Source organism: Elephas maximus, chromosome 3 (genome assembly GCF_024166365.1).
Source record: "Elephas maximus indicus isolate mEleMax1 chromosome 3, mEleMax1 primary haplotype, whole genome shotgun sequence".
In the NCBI taxonomy this organism is placed as follows: domain Eukaryota; kingdom Metazoa; phylum Chordata; class Mammalia; order Proboscidea; family Elephantidae; genus Elephas; species Elephas maximus.
Window position 1 is genome coordinate 36,745,096 of NC_064821.1, and position 13,010 is coordinate 36,758,105.

The 13,010-nt window shown below is 58.5% G+C and overlaps 1 protein-coding gene across 2 annotated transcripts in view; it reads right to left on the minus strand.

The window, feature by feature from the left end:
- The window catches only part of CHERP (calcium homeostasis endoplasmic reticulum protein), a 15,213-nt gene extending 2,452 nt beyond the window's left edge, over positions 1-12,761 (minus strand). For both annotated transcript variants that reach the window (XM_049877309.1, XM_049877308.1), the window contains exons 1-11: positions 12,668-12,761; positions 12,197-12,370; positions 7,030-7,214; positions 6,238-6,375; positions 5,824-5,975; positions 4,127-4,238; positions 3,949-4,038; positions 2,744-2,975; positions 1,835-2,010; positions 764-1,202; positions 418-656 (exon numbers count right to left, since the gene is read on the minus strand). In XM_049877309.1, coding sequence (XP_049733266.1) covers positions 418-656; positions 764-1,202; positions 1,835-2,010; positions 2,744-2,975; positions 3,949-4,038; positions 4,127-4,238; positions 5,824-5,975; positions 6,238-6,375; positions 7,030-7,214; positions 12,197-12,370; positions 12,668-12,692 — 1,962 coding nt within the window. In that variant the 5' untranslated portion in view covers positions 12,693-12,761. The remainder of the gene's footprint in view (positions 1-417; positions 657-763; positions 1,203-1,834; positions 2,011-2,743; positions 2,976-3,948; positions 4,039-4,126; positions 4,239-5,823; positions 5,976-6,237; positions 6,376-7,029; positions 7,215-12,196; positions 12,371-12,667) is intronic.
- Between the last annotated feature and the right edge of the window lie 249 nt (positions 12,762-13,010).

Here is a 13,010-nt window from a genome sequence, read left to right on the forward strand (position 1 = left end):
AAGGCCCTAGGGTAGGGGAGCTACAAGGCTCTCCCCAGACGCCACCCAGGAGGCACGATCCCCCCAGCTCAGGCAGTGAAGAGCACTCCACTCTGTCCCAGACACACGCTGGGTCTGAAGCACTTTGCAGGCCACTGCCCTGTAGACAACGAAACCTAAGTCACCAATTTCAGCCCCCTGCCCAGAACCAGCAGGCCCCCCCTGCAGTAGGCCCTATCCTGGCTCCCCACTGCTGTCCCACCCCCACCATCCACCTTGCCAGGACCGACAAGCTGTTCACACAGCATGGGGACATGGGCTCAGGCACTCTCCACCAACCCTCCAGCAGGCTCAGGTTCCCACAGGGGCGGGGACCCACACAGGGAAGGGCCCCACCCACCAGCATTTTGGAAGGAGGCCCAGAGGCTGACCACATACCTTCACGAGGGGGGCCATCAGCCCCGCAGGCAGGTCGAAGTAGGGTACATTGGGCACCAGGCTGGGGTCATCATGGTTGATGTGGGGGGGGCCCTGCCGCCGCATGTGGGGGGGCTGCCCGTTGAAGCCATGGGGGGGAGGCCCGAAGTCGGGGTGCTGGGGCCCACCCCAGGGTGGGTGCTCGTTGATCCCGGGGTGCGGCATGCGGTGGCCAGGGTGGTGATGCGGGGGCCCCATCTCTGCAAGACAGAAATGTGTGCTGAGGGGTGGCTGGGATGCCACCGCCTGTGCCAGGGCCTTCTCTGTGGGCCTTGTCTTTCCACCCCCCAAAACCCTGCGAACTCACCAGCTGGGAAATCGCCCTGTGGGTAGTCAAAGCGGTGCGGGTAGGGGGGCCGCTCGAAGGGGTGCCGTGGGGGGAAGTCATCCTGCATGAAGCGCGGCGGGAAGCGGTTGAAGTTGTGGGGGTGTGGTGGCTGGCTGAACTGAGGATGCTGCTGATGTGGTGGGAACGGCCCGCGGAAGGGCGGTGGGCGCTGCAGGCGGAAGGGTGGCTCACGCTGGCCTCCCCCCCACGGCGGCTGCTCGTGCTGACTGTTCCAGGGCCCTTCGAACTGGCCGCTCCAGCCAGGTTCAGGCTGCCCACTCCAGGGTGCCTCACGCTGCCCACTCCAGCCGGGGTCACCACCACGCTGCTCGCTCCACATGCCCTCGTGGCTGTTGTTCCAGGGTGGGCAGTGGGGTGGCCCACCCTGGTGGTGTGGGTACGGGGGCTGCTCAGGGGGCTGCAAGGCACAGAGAGCAAGCAGCACTGCGTGAGGCAGAGCCAGTTCTGGGGTGCGGGGGATCGGCGGATACTACAGCACCAACAAGGCAACCAACACTGGTGCAAGTCCCTCTGCATGGCTGCAGTGCCAGGCTTCTGACCAGGCGGAATGTGCTGGGACCATGGAGTCCTTGGGACTGACAGGTCTGGTGGGTTGTATCCAGCTCCCTGGCCCACCTGTGCTGTCTCCCCAAGGACCTGATTGGTAGAGCCTGACACCCACATAAGAGCTTCCCAAGACCCCCAGGCTGGCCCCTACCCTGCCTCACTTGACCCCCAACACTGTCTCCTGGGGCACTTCACAGCCATATTTGTCCTGAATCCTTATTTAGGACCACTGCTAAGGAAAGCCAAACACAGACGACTGCTTTCTGCAGATGGCTGCCCCCTGCAGTCTGAGGCCAGGAGTGCAGGGCCAGCGCAGGACAGACGCCACATGGCAAGGATGAGGCCCCCACTCTGGAAGACTGATTACCGCCACGCGCTCCTCCCCTAGTCTGGACTCCTGCCCACTGCCCTATCTGCTGCCTCATCCACCCTGTGTGGCTCCAGTGTTTCCTACCCGCCCCCACCACAAGTTCCCACAGCTACCTGCTGCTGGCCCCAGGGAGCCACAGGGTGCGGCTGTTCAAACCAGGGGGTCTTGTTCGGTGGGATCTGGTCGTGGGGCCCGGGGCCCCGGGCGCCAGCAGCTGTAGGATCCTGGACCCCTCCCGAGCCATCGTACTCAGAAGAGCCAGGCATCTGGATGGGGGGCTTGTTGTCATCTGGAACCGGACAGAGGTGGTTAGAGGCCCTGCTGGCAGGGGGCGCCACCTGACCATGACATCCACCACCACCTTGGGGCCACCAGACCAGGCCGGCTACCTGGGGCTTCACTCCAAATAAACTCTTTCCTGATGACCCCATTGAAAACTGCCACCACCACTCACCCTGCACAAGTACGTGCTGGACTTCTCTGAAAGTGGAAACCATCTCTACTATCTTAATATTTGCTTCCAAAATAATTTCTATCATCAGGAAACTTCACCTTCCTTGCATCTAATTAAAAGAGCAAGTTCCCCTATCATTTCATCACTGGGTTTTCTATTAAGCCATTCTTCTGTTCCTGGAGAAAACCCTATTTGGTCACCAGATACTTTCTAAATACCCCACTTTAGGGGGTCACCATGAGCTGGAGCTGACTCAGTATCAACAAGTTTGGTCATTTTGATTTTTAAATTCCACCTGTTACTGTTCATGTAGCGTTCTTGTGTCTTTGTTCAGAAGCGACCCTAGATGAGTTTCAACATTGTGCCATCCTCCAGTTTGGTATGAAAGCCTTCCTCGTCTTGGGCTCTCTCTTCAATCTGTCTGGCTTCTAAGACTCTGGGGACACATCTGGACCCAGTGCTTGTGAAGAGACTAAAGCTGTCTCTAGGACGGGCCCCCCCCCCCACTTCAAAGAAGCGTGCCACCCAAGAGTCATCAGTGTGACGACAACGGAGTGGGGGTACATACCTGGCTGGGTGGTGGGTGGGATGGCTGGGGTGGGCGTGGGGGCTGGGGGCGGGGCAGCAGGCGGTGGCGTGGCCTTGACCTCCGTGTCCATCTGGGCCATCGGGATCTGCTGCTGTTGCTGGGCCAGGCTGCTGACGAAGTCCTCGTGCTGGGTCTTCAGTGTCTGGATCTGCTGCTGGAAGGCCAGCTGCACCGGCTGCACAACTGATGAGTACTCGCTGATGAGTGTTGCCTGGCAGAGGGGGTGGCTGGCACTCAGGGCGTATGGCTCAGCTTCCCACCCAGACTCCCAACACCCCTGCCTCTGGGAATGCCCCGAGAAGCAGGCTCATGGGCATCAAGACCCAGGATATGTGGTGGTTATCACTTAGACAGTAAACACGGCCACAACAAGCATAAAGGGTGATGGATCTGGCAGTTTATGATACCCGGGTGACAGGGACAAGTCCTGCTGTCAGCCTGCTCACAGGCTGCGTGACTTCATGCAGTCGCCCTGAGTTTCAACGTCATCTGTAAAGCAGGGCTCATGGCAGGACAGGCCTCAGAGAGTCTTGGGAGGACTCAGGGACACAGGAACGGGCCATGTGAGGGAGCTAGGTACACGTGAATGGGGGCATCAGGACAGGGACTGTATGCCTGGTGCGTGAGAGCAACCCTACCCTACCACAGAAGGGGACGCTGTGTGCTCCCCATGGCCTTTCTGAGCGCTGGGCCTCCCCCTGTGGGCGGGGGGAGTCACTGTTTAGCCTCTGGTACGCACACCAGACGAGGGAGTGGTAGGCCACAGGGCTGTGGAGTGGACGCTGCCTCAGAGGACATGGAGAGAGGCAGGAGGGATAGTGAACAGCTCCCCCAGTCTGGCCTGATGACACAGAGGGTATGCTGGGGTCACCACAGCAGCTGTCCTCATGTCCTGTACACAGAAGCTGTCGGGAGGCCCAAGCAGAGGCAGGACAGACCACGCCTCCTCCACACCTGAGAGCGATAGCCAGGACAGCAAGGACAGCCAGGTAAACAGGTGGGGGGAGGGACGAAAGCAGCCAAGAGGCCAATGCTCAACACCCCCCACTTATAGCCCTGGGGCTCTGAGGCTACCAGCTTGACTGGCTGTCCCTGGGCTCCCTGGCGCAGACAAGAGGCACGTGTCTCTTGGCTCCTGGAACATGCTAGGCAGCAGGGCCCCTCATGCTTGCCTGGGTGCCCACCTGGTACTGGCCAAGCCCCAGAGCTGGGCTCTGCAGCTGTTGAATGATGGAATCGTCGAAGTAGCCATTCTTCTCCCAGAGCTGCAGGAGCTGGTATGTGGAGAGGAGCCACATTAGCAGGAGAGTGAGGGCGTCCCTGCCCAGCTCCACCCCCACGCTGTGCCATGCCAGCACGCACCCGGGCAATCTTCTGCTGCTTGTCCTCCTCCACGGCCAGGAAGCTGGTGCAGTAGATGGGCACCACCACCTTCTGCAGGGCAGCCAGCAGCTCCCGCGCCTGCTTACGCTGGCTGTGAGGGAGAGACCTTCCGCGCGTCAGGGCCCTAGCGAGACCCGGCCACGCGCCCATCAACACCGCGGCTCCAGCCACCACGCCCTCTGCTGGCTAGGGACTCAGGGCAAGATTGGGCTGGTGTCAGGGCCCACGGGTTGTGGGGCAGCAATAGGAGCGGGAAGGCAGGCCAGACCCGTGGGAGCCAGCGACTCATGCTAGGCTCTTCATGGGGAACCATGCTGGCTGCTGGGGAGTGGTCGAAGGGTGCCACGGGCCTGCAGATGACTGCCGAGCCAGCCCTGGTCACCACTACGTGCACAGGCTTCTGCACGGGCCCGTCTCCCAGGCCTCCAGGTCTCAACCCTGCCTTATAGAGACGGGCCTGAGTCCAGGAGTGACTGTGCAAGGGGAGCCCCTGCAGCCGGGCCACAGGGGGCACATGATGCCAAACCATGGGCTCCCACTCCCCCGCCAGGTGCTCTGGGGGGATGCAGGGCCCAGGTGAGCATCTCAGACCCCACCCAAGGCCGAGCTCGCCCAAGGGAACCCAGCAGAGAGCAGGGCCCTGTGCCAAGAGGGACAAAAGAAAAGTAGCACACGGCCTCAGACAAAGCAGAGAGCCGCCATTAACCACTGGCCAGAGCTAAAGAGGAGCATCACTGGGGAAACTCAGAAGGCAGGTCTGCAGCACTGAAAATATGGCAAGAACAGAGAAAGTTCTGGATGGTTGCTTCTCTCAAAGGAGAGAAATAAGGGAAGGATGTAGCTGTGGCAGACAGTGAAGCTGAGAGGCCGGGCTGTGCAGGAGAGGGGGTGTGGGCCCGAGCTGTAGATGAGGCAGGAGGTGGGCAAGACATGGATCCTGCACAGACAGGCTAGAAACCCTGCTCCTCTGAGGCCTGGCTCAGTCTCCTCCGCTCTCACAGGAGCTGTGCCCATAACCAAGGAGTCCCTGCTTGTCCAGCTGACCCTGCAGCCACCTTACCAACCTTATGGCAGCATAGTTGCGCCATCCCCACCCTTGGCCTTCCTCTGGTCCAGATTCCTGGTCTCCCTATTAGCCTATCTCCCAAGTTGCCAAAGTCCTGGCCAACTGGCCAAGCAGACATAGCTCTGTCTGGACTCAGGAGGTGGGAAGGCTCTTGTGTGAGGATGCTGGTGGGCAGCAGCATCAAACTGAGGGTGAGCACAGGCCCCAGCGGGTCCCAGCAGCAGAGCACAACACAGGCTGAGGGTGTAAAGGTGAGCGAGCGAGTGGCCAGCGTTGAGCCAGAGTGGCTGAGAGGAGTGAGGAGGTAAGAGCATGAGGTTCACTGAGCCAGGCCTAGTGCTGGGGTTGGGGACGGAGCCTGAGGCCTGACTCACTGAGATGCCCGGAGGCTACCCCAAGGAAAGCAAGGGGCAGAGGGGACGGGGTTTGGGGTCTGGGGAAGGGGCTGAGGCAGGAGAGGAACACCCCTGTAGGACAAGGTGGTGGATGGGTAGGTGAGGACGGCCAGCTTCAGACCTCCAAGGGGAGGGAGGGTCTCAGACAGACTCCCCAAAGGGCATGGACACAAGGCTGTGGCAGGCGGGCAGGTGGAAGGTGCGGTCCCACTCACCAGTGGTGCAGTACGTCATTGATGAGGTAGATAAGGTGCAGCCGCAGCTCAAAGTGTGCCCCGTCAGCTGTAATACGGTTACGCAGGTGGCCGGCCATCAACTCACAGTGCGGCGGTGACTTGGCATTGCTGAACATCCAGTTCTTCCCAGCCTGTGATGGCCAGGTGGTATGAGGACAAGTCCCCACGGAGAAGGCCACACCAGTGGGCCCACCTGCCTATGTGTGTGTTGCCCTCGGCCCAGGCCAGCACCACGTGGATGGATGGGTGATTCGGAACCTGAGGCTGGCCAACCACAAGGAAGGGAAAGGCCCACAGCTCTGGACAGGATGTGCTGGGCTCCCGGATACGAGATGGGATGGTCAGGGGTCCAAGCTCTGGGGGCCCCCCTCCGCTGCCTGGGGCAGCCCTCACCGAGATGGCATCCTTGGTGCACGTGTCAATGATGGGCTGCAGCAGGTTGTCGAACTCATTCATGTCCAGCTGGGTCTCCTCCAGCAGCTTCTGCATCTGCTGCTCCACCGCGTGGGCCACAGCCGCTGTCACTTGCTCCTGGGAGGTCAGGTGGGCCAGATGGTGAGGAGGGGCCCTTGGCCTGCCTGATGACGCACTCTTGAGTGCCCAGCAGTGCACCACCCCTCCCATAGGAGACCCTGTCCTACATGCCTGCCTGGGTGGCAGACAGGACACAGCCAGGCAGGACACAGAGCTGTGCTCCCACATAACAGGCGAAGACCGAGACCCAGAAGAGCACAGTGCCCCTGCACATCCACTTAAGAGAGGAGGGAAGGAAGACACTGAGCGACAGCCATGAGCAGACAGCTGAGAGGAAACGCAGGTCAGGAAAGCAGTGAGGAGAGCAACCTCAGGAGAATGAGGGAGACAAAGACTACAGCAGGCTGCATGTTTGCCTGTCAGTCTGGCAAAATGCAAGGTGAGGCCACTCTCCAGGCTGCCATGGGGACCAGAGGTGCAAGACCACCCGTGAGACTGTAGACAGGGTCTGGCTGAGGCATGCTCTCCAGGCTAATGAAACCTCATGCTGTCAATTCCAACTTGCAGGTGGGAAATGGAGACCCAGAGGGCTGGGCCCTGGGCAAGGTTCTGTGAGCTCCTGATACTACCTCAGGACCCAGAGAAGAGGGGAAAGAGGGTCCTGAGTCCACCTAAGGCGCTTGTCAGAGGGCCAGGGCGGGGGCCCCATACCTGTCGCAGGGCCAGCAGGTGCTGCTCCTGCTGCTGCAGGTTCCATTGGCTCTGCTGGATAAGTTCGTCCATGGATGGGGTGCCCTGGGCTGGCGGGATGGGTGCCGCAGGGGCCAGCGGGGGCTGTGGCAGGGGCGGCAGGGTTGCGGTCGGCTCTAGCTCAGGGGCCTGCTGCTTGCAGATGACTGGGGGAGAGGACAGGTGACCCATGAGAAGGAGGCTCTCCGCCAGACCTGATCCACCGAGGGCCTCTGCTGCCAGATGCAGTCGCCAGCTCCTCAGAACCGCACCACCACCTGCCTCATCTCGCAGGCCCTGGCCCAGGGACCCTCTGTGCTCCATTGCTGCCTCTGAGCCCTTCCACTCCCTGGAGCGCCTCAGGGCTGTCTCCTGGCCACTTCTGCTCCAACACTGCCCCACCTGGCCCCACTGTCGACCCGAGCCCCCCCAGTATGCCCCCCAGCACACACTGCTGCCCCCTGCCCTTCTCCCTACCCTGGACTCTGGTTGTTTCCATCTCTACCCTCAAGAAAGGGGCCCCACTACTCAGGGCTCGGTCGATCCCTGCTGGCTTTGGACACCCATCCTGATTTAGCCATGGAGGCGAATGGGGAAAGGGACCCTAGACAAGGTGCTCTCCCCCCCGGCCTTTGGGCCTCGTGAATCTGAATGTGACCCAGCCCTGCTGCAGCCTGCAAGGGCACTAGCGCCAGATGAGGCCAAGCTGAGGCCGGCAGAGCACACAGGTGAACATATCACACCTGGCCAACACAGGAGCCTGAGCTGCTCAGCCCTTCTGGAACATGCACCCAAGGCTCCCTGTGGGCCAAGCCCGACTAGTATTGCCCCCCTCCCCCATCCTCCCAGGGACAACGCCTCATGAAGTCCGGTGTGTATGTGTCTGTCTGTCTCTCTGCTGGCTCCTCCCCAGCAGCAGCTAAATAACCTGAGTCTTTCATCTTTAAAATCTAACCCATGCCCCTCTCAGCAACTTATAGCAAAGACACCTTCAACTCCTCTCACTGCACCCACCCAAGGTAGCCTGGCTCTGCAGCTCCCACCCCCATGACAGGCGGCTCAGGACATCCTTACCCAGCCCAGTGTGGCCCATCTCAGGTCCTTGTCCCACTCGCCTTGGCTGCACAGACACGCTCTCCTGTCTGTTCGTCCCCCTCTGGCTGTTCCTCAGTCCCCTCTGCTGGTTCCTGTCTGTCTGACCCGAAATGCTGGAATGCCCGGCCTGTATCCCGAGCTCCAAAGCTCTGTCTACAAAGCTCCCCAGGGGCATTTAACATACCCTGGGGTGCAGTTATTAGGTCCCTGGATGGCACAAGCGGTTTACGATCGGCTGCTAACCTAAAGGTTGTTGGTTTGACCCACCCAGCAGAGCCACAGAAAAAAGACTTGAAGATCGGCTTCCATAAAGGTTACACCCAACAAAACCCTAATGGGCAAGTCTACTCAGTGACAATGGGGTCGCCATGAGTCGGAATCAACAGTGACCGGTTTGGTTTTTGGGTGTGGAGCAGCAGTTGTAGTTGCAAGCCATGATTCCCAAGCCCGTTATCTCCATCCTGGGCTCCTCCAGCCTTGGGTCTAATCACTGAGCAGATAGGTCCACAGGTTTCCCATGGCACCTCACACCCAGCACGCATCCTTCATGCTCCACACCCCAAACCCCTCCTCCTCCTGAGCTCCTGAGTGCCGCAGCAATCCCGACACCTGAGCCAGAACCCGCAGACACATGCGACTCCCCTCACCCTTGCACCTTGTCCCTCGCAAGTCACCTGGCTTGTCTTGCCTGGATGACACTCCTATACCTGTCAGCACCCCTGCCATCCGCGCCTGACCCTACCTGCATCACCTCTACAACTGGTCTCCTTAGCCCAGGCTGCCCCTCTGTCCCCTCTACATCGCCACCGTTCCGCAGCTCAGCATGTGGGTCGTGCCCCACCCCAGGCTGATACCAAAACCAGACCTGTGCAGATCTGGAAAGGGAGCGTTTTGAGACTTTCATAGCAATTTACTATCTCATACATTCATTATATATTTCATACATCTATTATACTAGGTGGCACAAATAGTTAAGCACTGGGCTATTTATCAGGTTCAAATCCACCTAGAGATGCCTTGGAAGAATGGCCTGGCAATACGATTCTGAAAGGCACAACCTTAAAAACCGTATGGAGCAGTTCTACCCTGCACGCGTGAGATCATCATGAACCCAAATCAACTGAACTGCAACTAATGACAATGTATTTATAAAAGGATGGGCCCACGCCGCATTGGAAATGTGAAAAAAACAAAACAAAACACAGCTTAGCCCTTTCCCATGGGGATTTGCTAGCGCCCTTTGATTGGTCTGGGTCTCAGACTCTGACTACAGGGTGACGGGCAGCTCTGTTCTGAAACACAGCCCTGGGGCTGCAGTCCATCTGAAACCCCTGCAGTGCTCCCCAAAGCTCTCAGGACAAATGCCTAACTCCTCAGCAGCTGGCACTTCCTGGCACTCTCCCCTCTGACCCTCCCAGGGGTCCCTCCTCCTCTGGGCTCCAGCTGGAGTGAGCTGTAGGGTCCTCCCCTGGCTCACCCCACTCTTAGGCCAGTCAAAGGCTTGTCCCTCTGCCTGGGACACTCTTCCATCTTTGTTTTGCACCTGGCTAACTCCAACACAGTCCTGAGGTCCCAGAGGACACAGCATCTGCAGGAAGCTCGTCCCAACCTCGATCTCCCTGGCGGTGAGCACCCCCCATCCTTCCCGTTACAGCACCAAGCCCTGGAGCAGCTCCTGATTCTTGGCCTTCCAGAGGAAGGGCAAACATGGGCCCCCTTGCAAAAGTCATTCTTACCACCCGATTGCTTTAGCCAGACACCGTCCCAGGGATCTTCCTCTCGCTCCTTGTATGCCTCCCTCATCAGCACCCAACTGATTCGACCTCTTAAGCCCCACCTGCCCCTGTGCCCTCTGACTTAACCCAGACCTTATCATCTCTTGCCAGTTAGTTCATTGCCAGCCTTGTTCCACACTGGGCCCGAGCCTTTATTCACACTCTCTCCAGCCTGCCCTCCACACTGGCCACTAAGACGCGCCACACAGACCCGACCCATCTCTCCCTTGCCTAAAACTCCCAAGACTTCCCACTGCCGGTAGCAGCAGCTGTAAATCTGGCGTGCTGGGGCTGCACAGTAACCACTCCAGAAACACACAAGCATACGTTAACATTTTACCATCGATTTTAGGCAGCTGCCTCACTTTCCCACCTCAAACCTCACCAGAGACCAGAAGAATCCCTGGACCAGAGAGAAAACCCAACCTTCCCCCTGACATGTAACTTCCTGAATCAAACTCTTCCCACGTACACACACTCTAGTTGGTACCTTAGTAGTACAAATAGTATATGTGCTTGACTGCTAACCAAAAGGTAGGAGATTCGAGTCCAATTAGAGGCACCTTGGAAGAAAGGCCTGGTGACCTACTTTCGAAAAACTAGCCACTGAAAACCCTATGGAGTGTAGTTCTACTCTGACACACAAGAGGTCACCATGAATAGGGGCCAACTCAAAGACAACTGGTTTTGTTTTTTTCTGTGCTCCAGCTATGGTGGGCCTCTCCTGACTCTGTGCTCATTGGGGCTGTCATGTCTCTACACACGCTGTGCCCGAGTCCATCTGCCATACAAACACCTACTCGCTTGTACTACATGCTCTTGTTGTTAGGTGCCATCGAGTAGCTTCCAACTCATAGGGACCCTATGTACAACAGCACAAAACATTGCCTGGTCTTGCACTATCTTCGTGATCGTTGTTATGCGTAAATCTATCACAGCAGCCACTGCGTCAATTCATCTCATTGAAGGTCTCTTTTTTGCTGACCCTCTCCTTACCAAGCATGATGTCCTTCTCCAGGAACTGGGCCCTCCTGATGACATGTCCAAAGCATGCTACATGCACAACAAGGACTCCAGCCAGGTCTGTCTGGCCTTTAGAGAACACTCCCCTTTCAATGCCCCAAGACATGGCAACCCCCTCTTCATTTGGTAGGGGGCAGTGGTGGCTCAGAGTAGAACTCTTGCCTTCCATTAAGGAGAGCAGGGTTCAATTCACGGCCAATGCATGTCACACACAGCCACCACCTGTTTGCCCATGGAGGCTTGTGATGCTGAACTGGTTTGAGCTGAGCTTCCAGACTAACGCTAACTAAGAAGAAAGGCCTGGCAATCTACTCCTGAAAATCCTATGGATTATAATGATCTGATTCCTTACACATGGGAATCACCATGAGTCATGGATCAACTTGTCAGCAAATAGCTAGCAACAACTTATTCTAACAATGTATCTAGGGTCTAGGGATCTGCTACTGAACCAGACAGGTAAGAAAACTGCCCTCAGGAAACTCACCACCTGGTGACTATTCATTATTCAAAGGCCAGCTGTGTCTCCCCAGGCCCATCTCAAACTCTTCGAGGGCAGGGCCAGAATCTCTGATGCCCAGCTGAGCAAACACTGATAAATGTTTGCCAGAAACTAAAACCAGAATAGAGTTCTTGGGTGGCACAAAGTTACATGCTCGACCACGAGCCAGAAGGTTGGTGGTTCGAAACCACCAAGAAATGCCACGGAAGAAAAGCCTGGTGATCTGCTTCTGAAAGGCCACAACCTAGAAAAACCTATGAAGTGTTTCTACTCTGCACTCATGGAGACTCCAGGATTTAGGATCAACTCTACAGCAACTAAAAACAAAAAACCAGAAAAGATAACCAATTCTTTTTGGTCCGAACGGCTGCAGGCATTTGAAATGCACAAAAACCCTGCTGGACCCCTAGAACACACAAAAAAGCCCGGGCGCCTGAGGGTTTCAGTCCAGGCGCTATCATTTCCTCCCTGGGAAACACAAAACAAGTTGCTCTACATCAGCGGACCTCAGTCCTCACGCCTGCAAAACAGCTGAATGCCCGACCCAGAGCCCAGGCGAGGATCGATAACCGCATTCTCCATCACACTACCCGTGCAGCCGCTCCGTGAAGGGCTTTGGGGACAGCAGATGAGATCGTGCAGACTGAGCTGCCCCAATGCACGGGGAAAGCGCGAGAGACTCATAAGACGGCGGTTTGTGGAATCTGAGCGGGGAATCACACAAGGAGGTAGCCGGAGGACAGAGGGGACTCACGCTGCTGCTGCTCCAGCGCCAGCTTGCACTTGTAGTAACTGTAGAACTCTCCTCCGAAAAGAAATGAGAATTTCGGGTTATCCTTTTGCTTCTCCATCGTCATCTTCTCAAACTCGGGCCCGTTGCGAGCCACGAACTGGGCCAGCTTGTCGATGACATTTCGAAGCTCCTGGTCTGCAGGGAGGAGGAAAGGCCACGCGGTGCGTCAGTGCCGACCGCCCAAACCCGGGGGTCTGGCGCTCCAGGCCCGGTCCACCAGGCTCGGGTCGCTCGGGGCGGGCCGCGGAGAGGCAGCCCTCGTACGGATCCCGACAGGGGCCAGCTACGCGCGGGGAACGCGGGGTCCCTCGGAGAGGCCGCAGGCCAACCCGGGAGGCCGGGCCCCGCCCCCTCGCAGGCGCAGGGACCCAAGGAGGCGGAGCGGACTCCGGGGGAACAGAGAAACGGTCCCCAAGTCGGGCTGGGCCTCACCGTCGGGCGGCAGCGGCATCTCCATGGCTCTGGCCGCGGGGAACGTCCTGCAGCGCCTCTCGGTCTCCCACCAACGCTGTCTGAGGAAACCGGCCGGAAGTGGCGCGAGTGGGGCCGTTTACGGCGGGCCTCGCGGGCCGCTTCCGCCCGCAACTTACGGCCGTCGCCAGGAAACGACGGAAGTGAGGGAAGGAGGCGGGCGGGAAGAAGGAGCGCCAGGGGCGGCTGCAGGGGGGCCACAGGCGCATGCGCAGAGCTTTCCCCATGCCGGCGCGGAGGAGCCCCGTTGGGGCGTGACGTACGGGACTGGTGGAACGGCCCCGATGGCCGTTAGCTATAGCCG